This window comes from Sciurus carolinensis, chromosome 8 (genome assembly GCF_902686445.1).
Source record: "Sciurus carolinensis chromosome 8, mSciCar1.2, whole genome shotgun sequence".
In the NCBI taxonomy this organism is placed as follows: Eukaryota; Metazoa; Chordata; class Mammalia; order Rodentia; family Sciuridae; genus Sciurus; species Sciurus carolinensis.
The window spans coordinates 102,783,070-102,806,231 of NC_062220.1; the positions used below are offsets into that span (position 1 = coordinate 102,783,070).

The 23,162-nt window shown below is 41.3% G+C and overlaps 1 protein-coding gene across 4 annotated transcripts in view; it reads left to right on the forward strand.

The window, feature by feature from the left end:
* Ccm2 (CCM2 scaffold protein) overlaps window positions 1-23,162 on the forward strand; it is a 67,525-nt gene that overhangs the window by 13,004 nt on the left and 31,359 nt on the right. For 2 of the 4 annotated variants that reach the window (XM_047561768.1, XM_047561765.1), the window contains exons 1-2: window positions 8,658-8,765; window positions 18,138-18,311. The exons of 1 other annotated variant lie outside the window; for it this stretch is intronic. In XM_047561768.1, the coding sequence (XP_047417724.1) occupies window positions 8,679-8,765; window positions 18,138-18,311 (261 nt within the window). In that variant the 5' untranslated portion in view covers window positions 8,658-8,678. Of the gene's footprint in view, window positions 1-8,657; window positions 8,766-18,137; window positions 18,312-23,162 lie in introns of those variants that run through there. One more of the 4 variants, XM_047561766.1, reaches the window with a different exon arrangement.

Below are 23,162 nucleotides of genomic sequence, written 5' to 3' on the forward strand. Positions count from 1 at the left end.
CAAGGATGTTTAACCACTGAGTCACATCCCCAGCCCTTATTTTGAGACAGGGTCTTGCAAAGTTGCTGAGGCTGGCTTCAGTTTGCAATCCTCTTTCCTCAGCCTTCAATCCTCCTTCCTCAGCCTCCTGAGCCTCTCTGGGAGTACAGGTGTGTGTCATCATGCCCACCTGTAGGGATTTTTTTATTAATGTTGGACATTGTAGATATGGATTATAGGGATTCTGACTTCTGAACAGTGTTGAATTGTTTGTTTATCAGGAAGTTAAATTAGCGGTGGACTGTTTTGTTGTTTGGAGGTATGGTTTTACACTGCCTTGTTACATCAGGTGTTTTGTTGTTGTTGTTGTTGTTGTGGGGATTGAACCCAGGACCTGGGGCATACTAGGCTAGTGCTCTACCACTGAGGTACATCCCCAGCACGCCCCAACCCCACCCTGCCCCACCTGTTTTTGGTGATGCTAGGGATGGAATCTAGCATGGAACACCCTCCCCCCTGCTTTTTTTTTGTGTGTGTGATAGGGTCTTGCTGTGTTTCCCTGGTTGGCCTGGAACTAGCCATCTAATCCCTTAGTCTCCCAAATAGCTGGAATGACAGATGTGTGCTACCATGCCTGACTTGGTACACCAGTTTTGATATTTGTTCTTATTCCTAGGGTAAATCACTTAGTCCTTGATGTCCTTGATGTCCACAAGAGATGTGACTCTTGTGGAGTTTCACATGGACAGTTTGAGGTATTTATCAGGTCTCTCTGACTTGGCAGGATGTAAACTCAACTCTTGTCTACCCTGCCGGTGGGGGCAGCTAAAATCTCAGCACACCTCTATCAACCTTCAGGCTCTTATGTTCTTTCTGGACTCTTTGGTATCTCACCCCCAGTTGAACAGTTCAAAGTTTAGCCAAAGATTAGAGGGGAGTTTTATATTCAAACTGGAGGCTCCCTCTTTTGGTGGGTTTTTCCTGGGTTTTTCACTTCTTGAACAGTCTCCATTCCTCCCTTAATCCCTCAGGACAATAAAATTGCAACTTTTTTGTTGTTGTTTGTTTGTTTAAAGTGTCCTGTACATCTTGAATCAGGGAGCACCTTCATTGGTAAAGCAGTGTAAAGGGTCTTGCTCAATGATGTTTTCTTCTTTCAAGGGTCAATTAAGTTCCTAGGATTTTTTTTTTTTTTTTTTAATTTCACCTCCAGTGCCTCCGGAAGGCTGTTGTCCATATTTCATCTAGGATCTATAATACCACTCTGTGAGAAGGTTGTTCTGATATAGCCTACTCCTCTATTATGGGAATTAGGGATCTCTTTTGGTTATTTTTCTTGATGGTATATTTTGGAGAGCTTTCTTTATAGGCATTAGTTTTTTTTGTTTGTTTGCTTTGTTTTTAAATTCCTCTTCAGAGTAGGATGGTATTTTATCTGTGGATTACTATAATTTATTTAAATAGCAGCCATTTTATGAACTTTTAGGTGGTCATTTTGCTCCAACAAAAAATGAAACAGTTAACTACCAGCCTTTTGTTTGTGTAATGAATTATAGGGTTAATTTCCCAAAATGGAGTTGCTGAGAAGGCATTTGTTTGCAGTTTTAGAGATCTTAACAAATTATTTTCTATAGTTGAACTAATTTTTATTAAAAACAATTTACAATGGGAGTAAATTTTTTTTTCCCCTTTACATATCCTTGCCTACATAGCACATTACCAAACCTTTGAATATTTCCCAAAATGATGTGTGAAAATGGTATTGGCTAAAATTTTAGAATATTTTCCAAAGTGAACTTAAATTTTTTTTCTTACAAAAAAAAAAAAAAATACAACTCAGAAAAGTAGCAAATTATATTCAGTGAAAAAATCTTAGACCAGGCATGGTGGCCTGTAATCTCAGCAGCTTGGGAGGCCAATGCAGGAGGATTGCAAGTTCAAAGCCAGCCTCAGCAAAAGTGAGGTGCTAAGCAACTTAGTGAGACCCTGTCTTTAAATAAAATACATGGGCTGGGGATGTGGCTCAGTGACCGAGTGCCCCTGAGTTCAATCCCCAGTACCCACCACCAAAAAAGAATCTTACACACTAGAAACAACTATTAAGAACTTTTTAGATTATGTTCCTGTGTTTGTACACTTTCCTGTGTTTGCATATAGGACCTTTGTGTGTGTGTGCGTGTGTGTGCGTGTGCATAGAACCGAGAATTGAACCCAAGGGTACTCTAAAACTGAGCTACATCCCCAGCCCTTTTTCTTTTTTATTTTGAGTCAGGGTCTCACTAGGTTACCCAGGGTGGCCTTGAACCCACTGACCTTCCTGTGTCACCCTCTGGTGTAGCTGGGACTGTAAGGGTGTGCTGTTGCTTCCAGCTGCATACATGGCCTCCTTATCTGGGTATCATTGGTTTCAGATTCTTGCGTAGTAATCACTGCTTGAAGAGTTTTCTGGGGAGCTGTTGCTGCCTTCTTGAATCTCCTTCCCTGTCTTGGACTCTTAGTGTCCAAGAGACTGAGACTACCAAGTGGTGTGTCAAGAGGGCAGAGGGAGTGTGTCAGATAAGCTTATGCTGTGCATCCAGGCATCTTTTTTTTCTGTCTTCACAAACCTGGACTGCAGAGTGGGTGAGCTGAGGGCTGAGGAGGAGCAGCATAGGAGGGAAGGAGAGGAGGGAAGGGTGGCCAAGGAGGAGGGCTGGGCGGTCTTCCTGTGGTCATGATGTGTGGTGGCTGTATGGGTCACTGAAGAGCACATGCTGAAGCAATGTTTTTGGGCAGTTGTTAAAACTGTAGGTCATGGCTTATTAATAGGACTGGAAATCAAACATTAGGTAGCACTCATTGTTAGGTAAGAATTAAATAGATACAAGTATAGGATTGGAGGCTGTTGGTTTGTGCTGTCTGATGTTCAGAATTGGGCCACATTGTAGTATGTTTCACATGGAGTTTGTGAATTTTTTTTTTTTTTTTAACAAACTTTTCCCTAGAGTTTCTAATAAATTGCTTTTCTTTTTTCTTTCAAAAGAGATATAAGAACTGTGGGCTCTTAATCATGCAGTTTATATAATGGAATCTTCATTAAGATTTTCTTTTATTGGTGTGTAATACAAATGTCATCATCCCTGTGGGATCTCTTTTCTTTACCTCCTGGGTTGGAATCTGTACTTTTTTCTCTCTTGGATCCTTTTCTTTGACAGGGAGTATACCCTCTAGTGTATTTTTCAAAAAGAGTTTTTAGGGTGTTAAGATCCCAAAGCACTGTAGGTGGGAAAATAACTATTTTGCATTCAATTTGGTTGATAGTTTGCCTTTACATTAATTTCTAAGCTTAGCCTTAGGGGCGTAGCCCAGTATTAAGAGTGCTTGTTTGTCAGGCGTGGTGGTGTATGCCTATAATCCCAGTGGTTCAGGAGGCTGAGGCTGGAGGATTATGAGTTCAAAGCCAGCCTCAGCAAAATCTAGGCACTAAGCAACTCAGTGAGACCCTGTCTCTAAATAAAATACAAAATAGGATTTGGGGTGTGGCTTAGTGGTTCAGTGCCCCTGGGTTCAATCCCTGGTACCAAAACAACAACAACAACAAAAAAAACCCAAAAAAACAAAGAGTGCTTGACATGTGTGGGTGTCAGGTTTAATGCCCAGTACCAGGGAGTTGGGGAATTCTGAGCATAAGTCGTGCATCACTTAACAATAGGAATTATTCTGAGAAATGTGTTGCAAGGTGATTTTGTTGTGTGGACATCATCAAGTGTTGTATTTACACAAACTAAGATGGCTGGGATGTCACTAGTTTATATAATCTCCTGGGATCACTTTCCAATATGTGGTTTGTTATTGATTGACAATTGTATAGTGTATGACAATTGTATAGTGTATAATTTCCCCTCAGAACTTTAAGGGGATTACCATATTTCCTTCTGCCATGACCCCGCTAATGCTGAAATTTTCTTCCTTTCTTTATAGGTAATCTTTTTATTTTTCTTACTGGAAACTGCATTCTCTTAATTTTTTTTTTTTTTTTTTTTTTTTGTTCCTGGGATTGAACTCAGGGGCACTCAACCACTGAGTCACATCCCCAGCCCTGTTTTGTATTTTATTGAGAGAAAAGGTCTCACTGAATTGCTTAAGGCCTCACTAAATTGCTGAGGCTGGCTTTGAACTTTTGATCTTCCTGCATCAGTCTCCTGAGCCACTGGGATTACAGGCGTGAGCCACCTCCCCAGAGTTCTCTTAATTTTGTAGATTTAAATCCTGTTGTTGTGCTGGGATTTGAACCTAGGGCCTTGCGGATGCCAGCTCTTGTGTTCAGCCTGATATTCTGTAGTTTTCTGAGGATGAGTATAAGTATCTAGATTTGTCTTTTACATTAACCTACCTTATTGGGCTTTTTCTGTCCAAAGAGTGGTGCTTTATTGACTGCTTCTGACATTTGTATCCCTGTTTCGTCTTTGCTCTTGTTTTCCTCCTAGGTGAATGCTAGACTCATTCTAGATTCACTCTTCTGTGGGCTTTACTTTCTCTTAGACTTTTCTAATTTTTTATATTTTTGTTTTATGTTCTAGGATAGGGTTGGCAGACCTTGTTTGAAGGATCAGATAGAAAATATTTTAGGCTTTCTGGGCCATGAGGCAAAATCAAGGCCATTAAGTAGGTACTTAGATAATTAAAAGAACAAATTTCCACAAAGTTCTTATTGAATTCAGAATATAATAATAAGCACAATTTGTTGTGATGTGGTTGTACTATTGAGAATGGTATTCTTTTTGGGGCTTAATTAAGGTTCAAAGTTAGAACTCCTCAAATTTATCACTAATGGGTTAGCCAGTGCCTTGGTCCAGCTCCCTCATTTGGCTCTTAGTTATACCCATTTTATTATTCTAGTTAACTTTTTAATTTGGCCATCATATTTGTAATTTCTAAGATACCTTACTTGTTATTTCTTTTTTGTACTGGTCTATTCTTGTTTTATGGACAGTGGTTCTTCTCAGTTATCTTTCCCTGCGTTGGCTCTCCCTATTTGCTCTTTGGCCTTTCTCTTTCATGCTAATCGTGGAAATAATTTGTGTTTGTGAGGGAAGGACTTGTGTGTTAATGAATTAATGTTTTCAGCATGTGTATTTCCTTTTCAGTTGTATCTGTTTCTCTAGGAGGGGCCCCCTGTAGTAGCCACAGTAGGGTGGGATTACTCTACCTCCAGGTTTCCTTTTTCCCTTCTTGCCTGGGGTTAGGGACATCTGGTTCCGTTAGGGACATTTGGTTCTGTGGAAGCAGCTTTTAGAAAGGTGGAACCTGAGTCTATGATTCTGGGTTTTTTTTTTTTTTTTTTTTTTTTTTTTTTTTTGGTGATGCTGGGGATTGAACCCAGGGCCTTGTGCATGTGAGGTATGCATTCTGAGCAACTGAGCTATATCCCCATCCCTCTACTCCAGGTTTTAAAGAGGTAAAAAGACAGGGAGTTAGTACCACATATCTGTTCATACAAATCCAGCTTTAAGACTATTTTTTCTGATTTTACTCTGCTTTCTACACTTGGGGCATATGGGATAGTAACTGAAGAACAGAATTATTCTGAAGCAACCAGTCTTTTCAGAACCAAGAAATATTAAATGGTATTTGTTACATGTTAATAAAGTTGAACCATGTGAAATTGCCATTTTTATAAGTAAAACACTGTTGAAAACCAGCACTTTGATTTGCTTCACCCTAGTATTAATAAAATTGTACTAACGGTCCCTAACTATAGTGGTTTGACCTGATGAGTTTTTGACTTTGGAATGGTGCACAATTGTACCTGTACAACCATTCTGTTTTTTACTTTCAGTATAGTATTCAATAAATTACATGAGAGGAAGGAAAGGAAGGGAAAAGGGTAGGGGGAGGGAGGGAAGGGGAGCCACTGGGTTGGGGATGTAGCTCAGTGACAGAGTGCTTGCCTAGCATGTGCCTAGCCCTGGGTTCAACCCCCAGCACTAGGAGAAAAAAAACAGGTGGGAAAGGAAGGAAGGGAAAAAGGCAGACATGTGATAGCTTCTGAGGCCATGAAGAATGGTTTCTTAAGGCTTTTGGGTGTAGACTAAATTACACTACCAGCTTTCCTGGATCTCCAGTTTGTAGCTGTCAGGTAATGGGACTTCTCAACCTCCATAACCATGGAAACTGATTGAATTTTGTGTTATGCAGATGGAAAAAGAATGAGGAAAACCTCTGTATGTTGATATGGATATATTATATATAATTTAACTACCATATTATATATAATTTTCTTATCTTGCCTTATTTAATAAGATCCTAATACTACATGTTATATATAGTAATATAAATATTAATAATAAAACAAAATTATTAGACTATTTTATATAAGAAAGAAGAGAAAATTTGAATACATATATCTGTAATATATATATTTACTTACAGGCCCAAAAGGAAATGATGAAAGGATAAATAGGTACTAATTAAAATGGTTAATTTTGAGAGGATATAGAAAAGAAATAGGGATAGAAGAGAAACATATGTGAATGCATATTTTTATGTAGTTTTTACTTTGAAACCTCATGAAGGTTTTACATAATTAGAAATCTAAAAAAGGAAAGAACAGTTCTTAAAAGAAGAGGGCTGGAGATGAACGTCAATGGTAGAATACTTGCCTAGCATATGAGGCCCTCGGTTTGATCCCTAGATCAATAAAATTAGGCTGAGGATGTAGCTTTGTGGTAGATCGCTAGCTGAGCATGCATAAGGCTCTGAGTGTTATCCCTAGCATGGCAAAAATAAATAAATATATATAGGAACAATATAATGACCACCTAGTTGTATATTAAGTTGGTGGCATAGGTGGCATAGCCACACAGAGAAGAAATTTTCAAGTGACTCTAAAACAGTATTTTGACTATAAATTCTTAGTGGGTTATACTTTAAGACCAAAGTCAAGGGACTACCAAATAAATCTTATACTTCATTATACTGACTATCACTGCCTAATATTGTTAGTTTATTAGTATTTGGAAATTATTAAGAGTATATTACAGGGTAAAGTAACTATTTTATATTAAAAAAATAAATTATACGAGCTGCATACCATGGTGCATACCTCTATCCAGTGGCTTGGGAGGCTGAGGCAGGAGGATCACGAGTTCAAAGCCAGCCTTAGCAACTTAATAAGGCCCTAAGCAACTCAGCGAGACCCTGTCTATGAATAAAAATACAAAAAAGAAAAAAAAAAGGACTGGGGATGTGGCTCAGTGGTTAAGTGGCCCTGGGTTCAATCCCCAACACACACACACAGACACACCAATTACATGAGATATTCACCACTTTATTATAAAATAGGTTTTGTGTTAGATGATTTTGCCTACTCTAGGTTAAATGTTTTGTTTTTTGTGTTTTTAAAATTATATATATATATATATATATATATATATATATATATAAAAATATAGGTGGTCATAATACCTTTATTTTATTTTTATGTGGTGTTGAGGATCGAACCCAAGGCCTCAAGAGTGCTAGGTGAGCACTTTATCACTGAGCCACGACCCCAGCCCCTTGTTTTGGTTTTTTGTGTGTGTGTGAGAATTGAAAACACAGGGCCTCATACATACTAGGCTAATGACTTACTATATCCCCAGACTTTTTAAATTTTTATTTTGAGACGGTGTCTGGCTAAGTGGAGGAACTGAAGATCCTCCGTCCTCAGCTTCCTGAGTAGTTGGGATTTTAGGTGTGTGTCACCATATCTGAATGATTTGAGTGTTCTAAGCACATTTAAGGTAGCTAGGCTAACTACGGAAGCTAGGATGTTTAGCCGGTTAGGTGTATTAAATGCATTTTCAGCTTATGGTATTTTCAACTTGTGATGGGTTTCTTGGGAACTTATTGGGAGGAGCATCTATATTTTAATTATTTGGTTAATGTATTGTTCTGTGAGTTATCTATAGTCACTCCAATTAAGTAGCCTTTCCTATTTGCAAGCCATTCTGGAATATTCCATAAGGACCTTCAGCAGCAACAAGTCCAACTTCTCCTTTTCTGTATTAGGAAACTTAAAAGAAGTGAAGGCAAACTTGCTGGCGGACACATACTACTTAGTTTGAAATTGGTGACGCAAACTTGTGAGTCCTGGAGGCAGGTAGAGAGACATGTGCACGCAGAGTGTCTTTGAGCCACGTGTGCCTTCCCCAAGTCCCACTTAGAAATGTACCTGTCCCCAGAAAAGTCTTGCTGGCTTAGAGCATGTGGTGAAAACAGCAAGTCTGAAAACAGCCTTGTCCATGTCTCTACTCTTTCATGAGGTTTTCACCAACAGCATGCAGCCTCTAGCAGTGTTTTCTCTCGATTTTTAACTTTAGCATCTAAACTTCAGAAAGGTCAGACGTCCAAAATAGTGTCCCTTAGTTGATTGCATAGGATCCTACAGAATTGCAGGGGTGCTGCCTGTGGGGTTTGCGTGCTCTGAGTAGTAGGAAAATATTTATTGGTTCATTTGTTTTTTTGTTCATGCAGCCCTCTTGAATTTTGTCAACATTTTGGATGCTGCCTTTTTTTTTTTTTTTTTTTTTTAAAGCTTTTTAAAAACTGTAAACAAGTGCAGTGGGCTTTGCAGAAGGAAACTGTGGTTTCTGGTCTTCCTGCTTGCTCATGTTTTTTTTCAGAGGGAGGGCTAACATCTGACCATATTTTTCAACAAGTTCAAGAGGGAGTAGAGAATGCACCAGAGGGTGAGGAACCAAAATTCCTCCAAAGAAATTGCTCCTCAAACTGAATCTCCAACAGGGTATTCCATGGAGAATGAGGTAGGTTCAAATGCAGCATGGAAAGAACCGCCTAGAACATTTATGTGGGGCCCTTGTGGTTGGCATTTGTGCCATTTCCCAGGGCTTGTTTGGGATGTCCTGACCTCTGACCCCTGCTCTGGGACATTGGGTTGGAGGGTTCATTCACTAGCTTCCTTGGCTTCTGCTGGAGGACAGTCAGCAGTGTGTGTGCCTGAAAGTGAGGAGTCACCCAACTAGCTGGAGGGTAGTTGCACTCATTCATCTTTACTCAGGAATGAGACCATGGTTTTTATGTCTTTGAGGGAAAAGTAATTTTTCTTTGGATTTGTAGTCATTTGAGACCCAAGATCTGAGTTGGAAAATAGTGGAAGAAAAAGGTCAAGAAATTGATGGCACCCAAACCTGAAGAGACTCATGCTTGGAATTTTGTCCATAGGCCCATAGCAGGACCCTAGCTGCATATCAGTGTGGATTTCGGCCCACTGGATATGGCCTCCTGTGGGCATTAAGGTGCATGTACATTTGCCACCAGATCAAACTGGCAACAGTGGGCGGAGATCTGATTCTCTAAACTTAACCAAGTCCTGAGATGGGGACACATACAGGCTATGTTGTACTCATTATTTAGACATTAGTGGTACCAGGGAAAGTCCTTTTTTCATCAGGCATTGGAGTACTCAGTTTTCTTAAAAAAAGAAAGTGAACCTATCTAGGAGCACTGCAGCGAGTGCTAAGAGTTGGTTGCAGTTTGGATAGGCGGTGTTGCAGGGCAGGATCAGCAGAGGGAGCTCTTTGTTGTAGAGTTTGTTAAAGGAAGTTTGTCGTAGTGCCTCCCAATACACACAGACCTGGGGCTGTGTGTGATGTATGAGAGATGACAGACTTGGATCTATAGGGAACATAACTGCTCATTGTGCAGCTGGACTTAATTGTGCTTCTGGTTTCTGTAGAAGCATGGGTACCTAGAGCAGTCTTCTCTGACCCTACACACTGAACTTGGTGCCTCTTTCTAGTCATTCTCCCTTATCCTTGCCAGGCCTGGGTTGTTGGAGTTTGTCTCCCTTTAAGACTGGGAGTGCCCTGGGGGAAGGAATGGTGGATCCTTCACTCTTTAATAGCAGTGTCTGGCATGTGGCAAGCACTCATGAGATGCTTAAGGTTGGATTCTAGCAGATGCAGGGTCTTTTATTTTAAGTGTCTTTGTTCAGAGTCAATCTTGTTTTATTAACAAGATAAGACCTACCTTGTAGTTTATTGTGAGGATTAAGTCAAATACACATGTGAAAATGTATGAGGTACTCTGTGCATCTTAGTTTTCTTATATTTGTTAGCACTTTCCCCAGAATTACTTGCTGAACTTATGTTTTGTATGGGGGATGCAAATGGCATATATGACTGTACTGTTTACTTTGTTCTCAGAGCAGAGGCTACTGTCCCTTAAGTTTGGGCATGCTGGTTCTTTCATTCATTGATTGGTATAGGGATTGAACCCAGGAGCGCTCTATGACTGAACCACATCCCCAGCCCCCTTTTTATATTATTTTGAGACAGCGTCTTGGTGAGTTGCTTAGTGCCTCACTAAGTTGCTGAGGCTAATCGGAACTTGTGATTCTCTTGCCTTAGCCTCCTGAGTCACTGGAATTACTGGTGTGTGACACTGCACCTGGTTTTTGCTGGTTCTTTTAGTGGATATATTTCTCATTGTACATGAATTGACAGATGCTCTGATTTAGAAGTTGATATCTGAGTAATAACCTCAGTCCCTCCTAGCCTGTTTGCCCAAGTGGGCCAATAAGATTGATCTTCCTACTTGTTGAAACTCAAGACCCACAGTGGACACAGGCCAGCCTTGTTCAGAGCCCAAGCCTGGGTGTTGTAAGAGAGCATGTTCGTTATGTAACTGTACACAGACCAGAGTAAGTTTTAGTTTTGGTTTTTAAACTAAGAACTATACTTTAGGTTTCTAACTTTATGTTGCTGGGGATCAAACACAGGGCCTTGTACTTTACCAGGCAAATGCTCTACCACTGAGTTCCAACTACATTTCCAATTGTAATAGCTGTTTTAGGTTTAACTGTAAGAGCTGTTTTAGGTTTAAGATGGCAAATAGTACAATATGGCAAGGATCTGAGGCCTTTACAGAGTGACTCTACAAAGTTTCATGTAGTTATCTGAGGTGGTGTGTATTCCATGTGGATGTCTGTATAATGCTGCACAGAAACTCAGAGCTAGGCTCCCTCCTCCCAGTTCTATACCTTGGGCCCTGGCTGATCCTTTCAACCCTATAGCCTTGGTTTCATCAGGAAAGACAGGCCAGTAGTCTCATCCTATATTGGGATTCCACTTATGGAAGAGACACCCAGTTAGCCTGCTGCCCTTCTGGGGGCCAGCTGGGTTCTTTGATTTCTTGGGGTCAAAGGTGATAAGATCATTTTGGTGGTGATGAACATGCACACTCAATAAAACACTTATTGAATGAAGATTGATGGTTGCTAAACTTTTTAAACTTTGGATCTGTAGAACATTTCAATGAGAAGATGGATGTAATCCCAGCGACTTGGGAGGCTGAGGCAGGAAGATTGAAAGTTTGAGACCAACCTCAGCAATTTAGTGAGCCCTCAGCAACTTAGCAAGACCCTGTCTCAAAATAAAAATATTAAAAAAGGGCTGGGGATGTGGCTCAGTGGTATAGTGCCCCTGGATTCAATCCCCAGTACTAAAAACAATCACAAAAACAAAAAAGCCCATGATAGGTAACTGGAATCTTGATTCTGTGCATCAAGACTCTTATTTATCAGAGCTATGGATATAGCTCAGTTGGTAGAATGCTTGCCTTGCAAGCACGAGGCCCTGGGTTTAATCCCTAGTACCGCAAAAAAAAAAAAAAAAAAAAAAAAAAAAAAAAAGACTCTTATTTATCAGTTTACTTTTTTTGGGGGGAAGAGGAGTGGGGTGCCAGGGATTGAACCCAGGGGTAGTCAACTTCTGACCCACATCCTTAGCCCTATTTTGTATTTTATTTAGAGACAGGGTCTCACCTTGCTGTTGGTGAGACTGACTTTGAATTCATGATCCTCCTGTCTCAGCCTCCCAAGTTGCTGGGATTACAGATGTGCGCACCACCAAGCCTGGCTCAGTTTACTTTTTTTTTTTTTTTTGAACTTTATTTAATTAATTTATTTATATGTGGTGCTGAGAATTGAACTCATTGCCACACACATACCATGCAAGCGCTGTACCTCTGAGCCACAACCCCAGCCCCTCAGTTTACTTTTTAACCAGAATTTTCATGTTCAAGTATCTTCAGTTCCAAAAATGTGAGATGCCATCTTTTTTCAGTTTTGTTGGTGAAATGGTAGAGTGCTCCCTTCCAGTGCTTGTTGTTTCTGCTGCTTGTTCCCCATGGCTGAGATCTGGGCCAATGCTAAAGTGCTATTCCTCTTTCACCAGAGGAGCTGCTACCCTTCATTCTGTGCTAATGACAGTGAAGTTGTGGCAGATGTGCATGGTGTGTTTCAACAGTGCACTTTCTAGGAAGACTCATCTACCCATTAAAAATTATTTGGAACATTTAAAAAAAAGTGTATCATTCCTGCTATACTGAGGCTAAGGATTAGTGTCAGAGAAACACACCTAATTTCTGGGGGATATGTTCCAGGTCCCTCAGGGGTACCCAAAACTGCAGATAGTACCAAACCCTATGTAGACTTTTTTCTGTCCCCAATAATAACTGATAAAATTTAATTTCTAAATTAGGCACAGTAAGAGATTAGTAACAATAATTAAAAATAAATTAGAACAGTTATACTATAGTAAAAGTTCTTTAAAACTTATGAATTGTTTATTCCAGAATTTTCCATTTAATATTTTCTAACCGTGGTGGACCATGGATATCTGAAACCTTGTAAAGTAAAACCACAGTTGAGGGGGGTTTGTATAATCCACAATATTCGTGCTTGGTTAAACTGCCATGATTTGAAGGCCCAGATCAAAGGGACAGGTTTCCCCCCATGTATTTCTTTTTGATATTTTGGGATTATTCTCTCCTCTGCCAGTCTGTGAATGGTCAGAGGGTTCCATTACCTATTAGTCACCTCTCCTTGTTGCTTGCTATGGCACATCTTTGGGGCCTGCTGTGCATCTTGAGCATTGACTGGCTGTTTTTGTCATGGATTTAAATTGTTACTCTATTTTTTTTTTAAATTTATTTTTATTGTAAACAAATGGGATACATCTTGTTTCTCTGTTTGTACATGAAGTAGAGGCATACCATTTGTGTAATCATACATTTACCTAGGGTAATAGTTTTTGATTCATTCTGTTATTTTTTTCTTCCCCCAACCCCCTCACCCCTCTTTGCCCTCTATACAGTCCCTCCTTCCTTCATTCTTTTTTTTTTTTTTTTGTGGTGCTGGGTATCGAACCCAGGGCCTTGTGCTTACAAGGCAAGCACTCTACCAACTGAGCTATCTCCCCAGCCCCTTCCTCCATTCTTGCCCCCCTCCCACCCCCCATTATGTGTCATCATCTGCTTATCAGCGAGATCATTCATCCTTTGGTTTTTTGAGATTGGCTTATCTCACTTAGCATGATATTCTCCAATTTCATCCATTTGCCTGCAAATGCCATAATTTTATTATTCTTTATAGCTGAGTAATATTCCATTGTGTGTGTGTGTGTATATATATATACACACAGTTTCTTTATCCATTCATCAATTGAAGGACATCTAGGTTGGTTCCACAGTCTGGCTATTGTGAATTGAGCAGCTGTGAACATTGCTGTGGCTGTATCTCTGTAGTATGCTGATTTTAAGTCCTTTGGGTATAGGCCAAGGAGTGGGATAGCTGGGTCAAATGGTGATTCCATTTCAAGTTTTCTAAGGAATCTCCACACTGCTTTCCAGAGTGGCTGCACTGATTTGCAGCTGTTACTCTGTTTTGGTAGTATTTCTTCTGCCTAACTGTGATACCCTTGAGGGTGGGAACTATTCCTCTTCCATCTGTGGTGCCTCCCTGGTTGCCTAGCCTCGTATAAACCCTAAATGAAGGGTCACCACCAGCATTTATTGCTCTCTAGCCCTGCTAGAGAGTAGGCTCCTTGCTGGGTGCCGGCGCAGAAAGGACAGAGCCAAGGGCAGAGATGACAGAGCTGGGCTCAACTAAAGAAGACTCCTGGGTAGTGAGAGTCTTCCATGGGAGGCATACATAGAAGACATCTAGAGGCACTGTAGATGGTTTTCTTGCTGTGCAGGCAGGTGTTCTTAAGATGCTGTCCAATGGTGTATCACTGCCTAATTGTAGAGGGTTTTTAGGTGTGGGGTTGCAGGAGAGGGCCCTGGGATCCTTCGCATTATAGATTAATTCTTTACACAGATTCTAATTTTATGAGCTATATATTACTGTTATGATAACAGCATAAGTTGCCTGTGGTTTGAGAACCTGTGTTTGGTGAGGGCTTCTTGGTTTGAGGGCTTCTTGGTTAGAGGGCTATCTTAGCAAGTCTTTGGTCTCAGAATGGGGTCCTCTTGCTCCCTTGTGTAGATTAGTAGTAAGTTTGATAGGCAGCTTTAAGGACAGGCCCACCAAGTTGAACTGCCTGCATGCTGGAGCCAGTGCTCAGCCATGGTGAGCTCCTGAGAGGAGGGAACTCTGTAGGGTTGCAGGAGAAAATGTTTTCATGACAGCTGTTTCCCATTGACCAGTGTGAGACCATGAATGTCTAAAGAGACAGGATTATGGGCCACATGCCTTCGTATATCCCTCAGGGCTAGGCTATGTATATCATAAGAACTATAAGGAGAAACTAGTGATTAAGTATAACACATGTTAAGAATAATTCATGTGCCATCTGGTCACCGAGAATGGTGTCAGTGGTGAGGAAATCACAGTTGTTTTTGGTGGGGCGGATGAAACATGATTTTTCGCTTTGTTAAAATTACATCTCCAAGTGTGGGGGGTCATTTCCAGCTTACAGTTTACCTTCAGTAAAAACCTGATTTGACAAATTACAGGTGACCATTTCTCACCATTCTCCCATGAGAACCCCACATTGAGACTGCCTGGTTCGAGTGCCACCTGCCCCCTTCCACCACTTGTCTAAACACATCCTGAGGTGCTTAAGTACAAGCTGGTCTGGGGACTGAAGAGAATGAAGCCCGAACGGTACCCTATGGGCAGCCCACTTCATTCTATTGTAGAACATGAACTTGGCAGCTCAGAACCAGCACCCCTGCCAACTTTTCCAGAACCTTTTTCCATCTGTTGTGTTACTCATCTTGTAGAGGATTGTCTTATAAGGATATTGGTTCTCTTAACTTTATATGCTTTTATATCTTGTCCCAGTTTATGTATAAACAGTGAGAAGCAGCAATTCATCCTTTTCAAATATAAATATTTCAAAGATGAAAACAGTACAGAGCAAAGTAAATGGAGCTCTATACACACTTCATGCAGCCTTAGCTGTTACCTGCCCTGGGAACCATCTTTCTTTTTCAAGTACTGGGAATTGAACCCAGGGGTGCTTTACTACTGAGCTGTGTATCCAACCCTTTTAATTTTTTTTTTTTTTTAGTGTTTTATTTTGAGACAGGGTCTCACTAAGTTGCTTAGGGTCTCTGTGAGTTGCTGAGGCTCGCTTCAAACTTGCAATCTTCCTGCCTCAGCCTTTTGAGTCTCTGGGATTACAGGCATGTGCCACTGTGCCTGGCCCTGGAGACCTTTGGTCATCTTACTCTACCCTCTCCCAAACACCAGCAAGAAATGTTAAGGGGCTACCTCTGGGGGAGCTACTGATCAAGAGAGGATGTCAAGGTCAACAATAGACTATTCCAGGTCAATGATGTACTGATTACTCCAGGTCAAGGAAGCAGATGCAGGTGGGTTAAAACAGCTCACAGGAGGGAAAGTATTTTAGTGGATCACAGGACTCTGAACCTGAACCACAGTCTTGTCCCATGTTGGGGCATGGATAAAGCACTCAAGTGGGTGCTAGGCCCAGTTTTATTTTCTAGTCTGTGGTCATGGGCTATAGAAGGCAGTACTATTTTTATCATGATCGAAGTTGAAGAGATTTTATGTATGTATGTATTTATTTTGTGACTGGGGATTGAATCCAGTAATGCTTTATTACCAATCTACATTCCCAGACCTTTTAATTTTTTTATTTTGAGACAGGGCTTCAGTAAGTTGCTAAAACTGGCCTCAAACTTGAGATCCTTCTGCCTCAGCCTCCCAAGTTTCTGGGATTATAGGTGTGTACCACTGACCCCTGAGATGAATTTATAATGTATTGTCAAGGGTAAAAACTAATAAAATTAAGTTGACATATATTTTGCTTGTTCACAATGTATCAGATGTGTGCTCAGGGGATTTGTAGATTATTTCATAGTCTGCTCACATACTATGAGGATCATAAACCCATTTTAGAGATGGTGAGAGCTTAGATAATCAGTTTGCTTAGGAAGCCATGCAGTCAAGACCATGCAGAGTGGAGGTCAATCCTCCAGCCTGAGGAACTTCTCTGCTTACTGGTAGCAAAGGGTCCTTGAGATGCAGGAAACCTTGGGGTGGGGATGGGGACAGGCATGGTGGCAGTGTGAGTAGACAATTCTAGTGCCAAGACTTCTTGTATTGTTTTATTTTTGTTGAATGGGATTTCTGATTCTGTGTTTCAGTGAGTGTAACAAAATCCAAACATCAAAAAGCCATAGATTTAAAGGGTCAGCAGTGAAGGTGAGGGACTGAAAAAGCTGTTTCCACAGTCAGGAGGCAGTAGGATCAGGGAAGACTTTGAACCTATAGTATGAAGATGGGGTGGCTTTGCTTGTTTATTGATTTTTTTTTCCCCTCTAATGCGGGAGAGCAGACTGTTCTGATAGGAGGTGGGGAGGGTAGCGTCTGGCCAAGCTATGGGGGTAACTGCAGTATCTGATGGGAGCTGCTGGGCCACCAAATTTTACCTTTTTTGGAAGCAATCACAGACTCTATCCTCAGCTGTGATTGTGAGATTGGTGGTTGGACAAGCTGTCACCTGGGACCATAGGTTCTGCGACACCGTTTTGTGTTGAATTTTTTGTGTGGCTGGATTTCCCATATTGCAGGGGATAGAAATGAAAGCTTTTTCAAGTATCTGGTCATTTATATTATTTTGTTACTGTATTTGGGGATAAGGGAAGGTCTGAACTGGGCCTGCTGTGTGGACCCAGCTGCCATCTGGGTACTGTTACCCCGTCGTGGTAGGTGAGCCATAGGAGCAGCTGCATCTCCTCCCTAAGTTGTCTGTCAGGATCACAGAGAAAATGGCAGTGATGCCATTGTCTCTTGCAAAGGTCACTTGGTGTCTGTGCCTGCATTTGTGACATTTTGCTGCTGAGTTTGCACATTAGTGTCTTATTTTCTCTGGGTTTATGTTCAGGGACTGCAGCGCCATCTCTTAGCAGAACTTGGGATTGCTTCCTCATGGCGTCAGTGATCAGGAGGTGCCAGGTCCTGCCCTGGGGTTTCTCAGGCTAGGTTTGCTTTCATCCTCTCTCACTCTCTCTTTGAATTCACTTTTATAGGATTATTCTTCAGAACTTTCATTAGGTGCTTAACAGGGCATGAGGTTGCTTAGTGAGGAACTGGCCAGTCATGGATCGGGTGTCCAGTTGTCTGTACCTGATGCCCAGAGGTCTTGCCAGAGGGAGGGAATTGCAGAAGCAGTACATGTTCCATTAAAAAAATGAACTTCTTCTGGGTGTGGTTGTGCACACCTATAATCACCACAATTTGGGAAACTGAGGCAGGAGGACCACAAATTCAAGGCCAGTCTCAGCAATTTAGTGAGACCCTTAGCAACTTAGCAAGACCCTGTCTGAAAAAAGAAAAAGGACTGGAGATGTAATTCATTTGTAGAGTGCCCTGGGTTCAGTCTTAGTACCATTGACGAAATGAACTTCTGTAGACTGTTACACCTTGGCTGCTGAGATAGTTCCTTGTTGATTGAAGCCTGGCCATTCTTCCTACTTGCCCACACAATGTTCTCTGAAATGAAGTTGCTCCCCAGAGCTGGGAGGAGTTGGAGCCATGTATGTTTTGTTTCCTGGGGAAACTCTTCCCTCTGTCTCTCTTCTCAACAACTAAAGTTACTCGCCTTCTATGTGTTGCAGTGAACAGAGTCCTCCACACAGACTGTGTTGTCACTTGGCTCACCTATGCCTGTGAGCTGGCCATGGAGCCCAATCCCTCAGGCTGTGTATTCTTGGTCCTTTCTCACTTGCCTGGCCATCATCAACCCCTGTTTGCATGGGGATTGTGGTAATGGTTTTGGCTACTTCTGTTTGTTAGCCAGTGGTACAACACAAAGCATTTGTGAATAATGAACTCCAATCATTGCCATTTCTGCCTGCAGCCTGGAATTGTGTCGCCATTTAAACGAGTATTCCTAAAAGGTGAAAAGAGTAGAGATAAGAAAGCCCATGAGAAGGTGACAGAGAGGCGCCCTCTGCACACTGTGGTGCTGTCATTGCCTGAGCGCGTCGAGCCAGACAGACTGCTGAGCGACTATATTGAGAAGGAGGTGAAGGTAAGTCGCCATGGGCCACAGGGCGCAACACTGAGTTGACAAGACATCTACCTCCACACAGTGCCTTAACCCACATCCCACCCACTGCCTTTTCCTGTGCTGATGTATCTAACAAGAAAATCCAAAACCCTGTCCCTGACCAAAGTTTGTTTTTTTCTGCTATGTCCTTTCTTTCCAAGGCCCAGCCATATGGGCAGCTTGTCCTGCTCCACCATAAGAGGGTTGTAGAATTGGGAGAAATCCCACATTATCTCTGTTTGCAGATGACAGGAGTTAGTTGGTTGAGTGCTGGATATGATGGCATACACCAGTAATCCCAGCTACTCATGAGGCTGAGGCAGGAGGGTAGCAAGTTCAAGGCCAAAATGGGCAACTTAGCGAGACCCTGTCTCAAAACTTAAAAAGTGGGGGGAGATGGGGATAACCCAGTAGTAGAGTACTTGTCTAGCATGCTGGAGGCCCTGCGGTCAATCCCCATTACTGTAAAAAAAAAGGGGGAAAAAAAAAAAAGAGTTACTTGGTCAAGGACCTCTGATCATCTTCTTGAGCCCATCATTGTGTCTCAAAGACCTGTGCTCAACAGACTAAGCCGTGTGATGTCCCCTAATGTGAAAGTAAATGAATAAAAAGGTATTAAGCCAGAAAATTGGGGAGAATGAAGAGGAGACAACAGGTTGAGGGGGCCCATAAATAGGAGAAGGAAGCTAAAGAGGTAAGATAACTGAGTCAGAGCTGGTGCTGCTGGACCTAAGTACCCACAGGGACAGAGTTCAGGTCCAGGGTCCTGTCTGTATGCCTGTGAGAGGGATTTCTGCCCTTAGGTGGCCGAGCCAGGGAATTAGCCTCATCCTTCCCCACCGGGAGATGGGGCTTTGGACATGCAGACACCTGGCACAAGGGAGGGTGAGAGAGACCTAGATCAAAGCCTGCTAGGGATGGTCAGAATCCCCAGTCCCTTTCTCTGTCAAGCATCTATAATGCCTGAAACCAGATCTTTGCCATAAGGGAATTCATGGAAAGAAGCTAAATGGGGCACATGAAGCTGCTGTCAGTGTAACATGGCATGCTATTTACAGTGAACTTTTTTTTTTAATATAAGTAGAAGGAGTACACTTTAAAAAAACAATAAAAGTATACTATAGTAAATACACAAACCAGTACCATCGTCATTTAAGTATTCTGCACTACATGTCATTGCATGTGCTATACTCTTGTATAGTTGTGCAGTAGGTTTGTTTACACCAGTATTACCACAGATTGAATAATGCATTGCACTATAACATTAAGACAGCTATGAGGTCTAGGTGATAGGAATTTTTTAGCTCAATTATAATATTATGGGACTGTCATTGACTGAAACATTGTTATGTGGGATATGATGACTATTTATTTATTTATTTATTTTTTTGGTACCGAGCATTGAACTCAGGGGCCACAGGCTTAACCACTGAGCCACATCCTCAGCCCTATTTTATTCTGAAAAATGACCTCACTAAGTTCCTTAGGGCCTCGTTAAGTTGCTGGGGCTGGTTTTGAACTCATGATCTTCCTGCCTCAGCCTCCCTGATGACTGTTTATAATAGTTTAAAAAAAAGATAAGAGGAGGGCTGGGATTGTGGTTCAGTGGTGGAATGCTTGCCTAGCATACATGAGGCACTGGGTTCTACCCTCATCACCACATATAAAACTAAAGATATTATTTCAAAAATCCACTTAAAAAAGATAAGAGGAAATTTCATGAATGATGAAATAACAGGATTCTATTTTTAAATAAAGATGGGGAAAGAGCTTTTGGAATTAAAGGTCTTTTAATTACGTATTCTAAAGCTATCAGTAGAAATGTTGAAAGATCAAATTTAAGAAATCTCCCAGAAAGAATAGCCAAAAACCAAACAAGCTCAATAAAAGATGAGAAAGAGAAAAAAGGAAAATTAGAGGATCAATTTAGGAGGTTCTACATCTGACACACAAGGAGAAAGAACAGAGAAAATAGAAGTTACTAAGACAGTAAAGGAAGAATATTATGCAGAAATAACTAGACACTGCTCTCCACACTGAAAAGATCCTGTTTGAAATGATTAGAAAGTCAGGTTTCTACAGTCTGAGCTTGCAGGAGGCTGTTCTGAGAAGTTCCTGGAAAATTTGCCACATCAAAACAAAGGGAAAACCAAGCAGGTGGACACAGGTCCATGGCATAGGGGTCGAGCACAGAAAAGAGGACAGGAAATTCCCAGGATGATAGAAAAGCAAAATCCCAGGAGACAAATCTGAAGAACAGACCAGGAAAGTCTTGGAAGAGAAAGTACAGATTATTTTGTATGTTTGAATGGAAGAATATTATTGAGAGGCCTTGGGGGAAAGAATTGGAATAATACTTAGAAAACAAAACAGACAGTGGGAGGGCAGTCATCATAGGCTATGAGAAAGTAAACTGAAAAGTAAAACTTTTCATTTCTAGGAAGATGATGTAAACATAATGTTTTCTTATTCTTCCTGTTAAGTACAAATAAAATCCCTGGATGTTATGTGTGGGACAAGAGAGGAAGGCTCTGAGAGGTGGAGAGAAGGTGAACAAACCAGGATCTCAGACCCTGGAGTAGGATCCATGGCAAGGTCCACAGGACCTTATTTCACCTTGTATAGCTCAGAGCTGAAAAGGCTGCAGCCTGAAACACCAGCAAGGGCAGATCTACTCCCCCTTGCCAGAGGACCAAGAAAGGGCAGCCTCATAAGACAGCATGTTCAGAGAAGTACTGCTCAGCTCCAACCAAACGTGACAGAAACAACTGTGTCCCCATCTCTATTCCACCAGCAAAGGCCAAGTGGGGGCCACTTTGTCCCACAATATCTGGCCAAGCAGGGAACAAGGACCTTTATCTCTGCTGGACAATAACAAGTTAGAGTACCTTGGATGGTTCTGGGTATCAGTGGAAACCATGTGGGAGGCAGTCACTCCCCCAGCCAGGGAAGTATCACTGAGGGCCATGTGGGGAGCTAGAACTGCTACCAGGCCCACATGTAAAGAAGAGTACCCCCCACCACTTTAGGTGTCATCGGAGGCCAGGCAGAGAATCTGACATTCTGTTCTATCTAATAGAAAGGTGTTACTACTTCTCTGGGGGATCAGAGCAGATTTCATTGGAGTCTTGGAGAGGGAGAATAAAGGGCAGGGCTGAAGAACTTTTCAGAGGTAATGTTTTAAGACAGTTTTTGTATCATTGTGACCAAAATACCTGACAAGAACAATTTAGAGCAGGGAAGGTTTATTTGAGGCTCATGTTTCAGAGGTCTTAGTCTGTAGTTGACTAACTGTTGCTTGGGGACCAAGATGAGGCAGCACATCATAGTGGAAGGGCCCAGCAGAGGAACCCTGCTCAGCTCGTGGCAAGGTCAAGAAGCAGGGAGGAAGACACAGAGAAGGTGCACCCTTCCAGGGTATGTTCCTGGAGACCTACCTCCTCCAGCCACATTCTACCTGTGTACCATTACTACCCATTCACACTAAGATGGACTGTTTAGGTTACAGCTCTCACAATCCAATCACTGTCTACCTCTGACTATTCTTGCATTGACACTGGACCTTTTTGGGGCACACTTCACATCCAAACCATAACAGATATAATGACTAAAGCAACTCTAATTGGCAAAAGACAAACTTTGAGAATAGTTAGAACAGCAGATTCCTTATCAGAAACATGGGGACCATGAGGAAATGACCCAGCATACTTCAAAGACCCAAAGACTGCAGAATCAAAAGGATAAGGAGAGAATATAACCAGCAACTTTACCACAGAAACAGTAGACCAAAAGTGGACCAATTCCTTGAAAAGTGCAAACTATCACACATCCTCTAATATGAAATAGATAATTGGAGTAGGTTTTTTTTTTTTTGGTGCTGGGGATCGAACCCAGGGCTTTGTGTTTGCAAGGCAAGCACTCTACCGACTGAGCTATCTCTCCAGCCCCTTGGAGTAGTTTTGTAATTATTAAATTCAATGATTTTCTAACTTTTATAAAAGAAGTCTTCAGTCTCAGATGGCTTCACTGGGAGAATTCTACCAAGCATTTGAAGAATTAACATCAGTTCTACACAGTCTCTTCTAGAAAAATGGAAGGGGAGGGAAGTGTTGTCTGATACCAAAACCAGACAAAAACAACAAAATATATATAACCACAGAACTCCTAAGCAAAATATTAACTAATTGAATTCAGCATACATTAAAAAAATTATATACCATGATCAAGTGGAGTTTATTTCAAGGTTGCAGGATTGGCTTAGTATTTGAAAATGTAAGCCATCTTGTCAGTGCAGAAATTGACAAAATCCAACACTCATTCTTGATAAAAACTCAGAAAACAAGATAATGTATGTGCGCAATGAATGTATAAACAACAAACTAAAAATACAGAATCATTTACAATTGCTTAAAATAATGAAACACTTAAGCATAAATCTCCCAAAACATGTATAGCATTCATATGCTAAAAACTATACAACACTGATAAAAGATCAAAGAAGCACTCAATTAATGGAGAGACATGAAATAAATCAGAGGCCTGAATGGAGAGACATGGTATGTTTGTGGACTGGTATGTTACTATGTCAGTTTTCCCTAAGTTCATATAAATGGACCAATGCTTTGAAAAGCAGAAGCCACCATAGGTACCCAATATGCAGTTGATAGTCTCTTATTTTTTGTGGTGCTGGGGATCAGACTCAAGGCCTCACACACAATAGATAAGTACTCTGCCACTGAACTACATCCTGAGCCCTAAAGTAGGTAATATGAACAACTTTATAACAGTTAGAAGTGAATTATACAATTTTTGTCAAGATCCCAGCAAGATTTT